General features: G+C 43.4%; 1 protein-coding gene across 1 annotated transcript in view; it reads right to left on the bottom strand.

Annotated features, from left to right (window-relative positions):
• Positions 1–1,453, bottom strand: part of LOC138010281 (uncharacterized) — an 18,840-nt gene extending 17,387 nt beyond the window's left edge. Inside the window, exon 1 of the mRNA XM_068857213.1 lies at positions 1,401–1,453. Within this exon, the coding sequence (XP_068713314.1) occupies positions 1,401–1,453 (53 nt within the window). The remainder of the gene's footprint in view (positions 1–1,400) is intronic.
• Positions 1,454–2,928: the final 1,475 nt, after the last annotated feature.

The following is a 2,928-nucleotide window of genomic DNA, read 5'->3' as shown; positions in this document are numbered from 1 at the left end:
GTCTCAGCCTGGCCTCTCATAATTACGTCATCTTTCTCCCAAAATTTCTGTAGGCTCTCGTCATCACGCTGCATCTGCTTGAGCTTTTCTCTATCAACTACAGGACTTTCTTTGGTATCCGGTACCTTCAACGGAGTATGTTCTCCAGCTTTCTTAGCTTGACTTCTCGTGGTTACAGCACAAGCTTTTTGTACAGGAACTTGCCAGCTTGGGTCTGGGTCGTCAGCGGCTCTTGCGCCTGGTACATTACCAATAATTAAATCATAAACAGCATCGGGAAGACACTGCGCTTCCACTTGGCCCTTGAGATAAGGTGTATCAACATCAATCTTTGCGATGGGAACTTTCCTTGCCGTATTGTCAATGAGCAGCATAACATTAAATTCACCAGTAAACTGATCCTCAGACACAAGGTCCCTCTTTACTACAATTCCACTACAACCAGTATCTCTCAGGACGTCAACAGGCTTCTCTCCAACTCTACCTTTCACGACAGGCATTTTACTTCTCACTCCAGTCAACGGTTCAACACAAGCACTACTCAACAATGGATTCTTCTTACCACAGGCTAACAGCAGCTTATCATCTTTAATACAGGCCTTAACTTCTTCATCAGTAGGTTTATCCTCAGGTGGCTGAACTAAACAACTGGCACTCACTTGACCACGCTGCACAGGGTTACCATCCTTACTTTGTCCTCCTGATCTGCGTCCACCAGATGGACAGTTTCTAGTTTCATGTCCCTGCTTGCCACACAGAAAACACTTCTTGGTTAGGGTTGAGCAGTTGACGGCTTTATGACCTCGGGTGTTGCACTTAAAGCAATGCAGAGCTAGTGGATTAATCTGCATGTTCTTGGCTTCGTCCCTCTCAGGCTGTACTGTTGGCTTTCTGCTTGCTGAGCTAAACAAATGTTTACCATGAGCCTCCAAGTACTGGTCAGCGATCTTCGCAATCTTTGCTAGAGTCTCAGGTGCCCTTTCTCGCAGGTGAATCGCCAAATAATTAGGGCAAGAGTCAATAAATTGTTCTTTCACGATCAAGTCCTTAAGGCCATCAAAGGTTCGCGCAGTATTCGAAAGCTCTAGCCACCGTAACAGGTATCTGTCCAGTCGTGCAATAAACTGCTCCGGACTTTCGTCAACTTCTGGTTTGGATGCTCTAAATTTTCGACGATAGCCGTCTTCGGTAAGGTCATACCTCTTCATTAACGCAATCTTTACCTTGTCATAATCCTTAGCTGCGTCCTCCGATAGACGTGAATACACTTCTAGTGCCCGTCCAGACAACAGAGCACTGAGCTTCGATGCCCATCCATCTTTTTTCCACTTAGCTGTCTCGGCAAATCTCTCGAACCTCTGCAAATAAAATTGAAATGCCACTCCGAAAATAATGCGTACCTGGTCAGGACGGCCGCTCTTGCAGATTTGAACTCAATCAAGTCATCCGCCATCTTGTATCAGTGACTCAACTCAAGTCTTCGTCTCTTACTTAATTGGCTGCTTATACTTTGTAGTAATGTTCAAATCAACCCTGGGCCTTTCAATGTCAATGTGGTCTTTGTGACAAAATTGTGAGGTCAAATCAGAAGGCAATAGACCATATTCTTATTCTCAGTATTGGACTTGAACTAGCTTGCAATGGAGGCTAATGCGGGGAAATCTTTTCAAATGCAAATACTTTTTAATATATTCACCCGCATTAGCCTCCATTGCAAGCTAGTTCCAGTCCAATACTGGGAATACGAATATGGTCTATTGAATGTGAAGAATGCTTCGCCTGATATCACCTCGATTGCCTGGGAATGTCTACTCAATCTTATTCATGGCCTAGATTCACAGTTAGTCTGGATATGTGGTAAGTGTAAGTTTCCAAAGTTCTCCAATTCTTTTCTCACCAGAAACATTACTGACTTCAACAGCAAGAATACCTTTTGTTAGTCTGGATTATACATTTACATGTTCTCAAGACGCAATGCCTTTTGCTTTCAAACCTTATATATGACTTCGTTACCTAAAGCCAATTACACAGCGCCAACGCCAGCTAAAGACAAAGTGGACAGTTCGAAAATGCTCTCCATCAATATAAATAGCATTCATGACAAATTGAATGATCTACAAGGCTTTATTGAAGTCCAAGACACGGATGTCATTGCTACTCAAGAAACAAAAATTGATTCAGGTGTGACGACTGCTGAACTCTTCCCTCATGAATTTGGCCTCTTCATCATCAGAAAGGCCAGGTCTCTCGGTGGAGCGGGTGTTCTCCTTGCAATAAAGTCGGCGCTGGACCCTATTCATTTTCATGACCTGGAAAATTTTGCATCTGGGAGTGCATGAGCTAAAATATTCTTAAAGGGAAAACCACACTACTTTTGCAGTTTTTACCGTCCCCCGCCACAACCTATTGATGAAATTCAAAGTCTACGAGAGCAGCTCGACCTTATTAATAAATCTCACCCACCTGCTAGGCAGCCTGGAGTTCACATTTTTGGGGATCTCAATTTAGGAAAGATAGACTGGATAACTCACCTAAACACCGATGGGAATGGTTTCTAAAACTCTGATGGACTTGCCCTAACTGACGTCATGCAAGATCACTATATGGAGCAACTTATCCGATTTCCGACTCATGGAGCCAACAGCTTAGACCTTATCTTGTCAAATCGACCAGGATCAGTGACTGTTCATCACTTGCTAAACTCAGTGATCATGATGTAATTGCCTGCACATTGACTTGTGCACTACCAATCAAGACAAAGGCAAAAAGGAAAGTCTACCTGTATGGGAAAGGCGATTATGACTCCCCACGTAGTATCTTGTGTACCTGTACAGATACGTTCCTTAATTCATTCTCAGATTCCACCCCTATAGAAGAGGACTGGCTACGCTTAAATGATGCTATGCAACAAGCAATTGGTAAAGCTGT

This window comes from Montipora foliosa, chromosome 7 (assembly GCF_036669935.1).
Source record: "Montipora foliosa isolate CH-2021 chromosome 7, ASM3666993v2, whole genome shotgun sequence".
In the NCBI taxonomy this organism is placed as follows: Eukaryota; Metazoa; Cnidaria; class Anthozoa; order Scleractinia; family Acroporidae; genus Montipora; species Montipora foliosa.
Note: the sequence above shows the minus strand (reverse complement) of the source record. Positions and strands in the feature narration are given on the sequence as shown.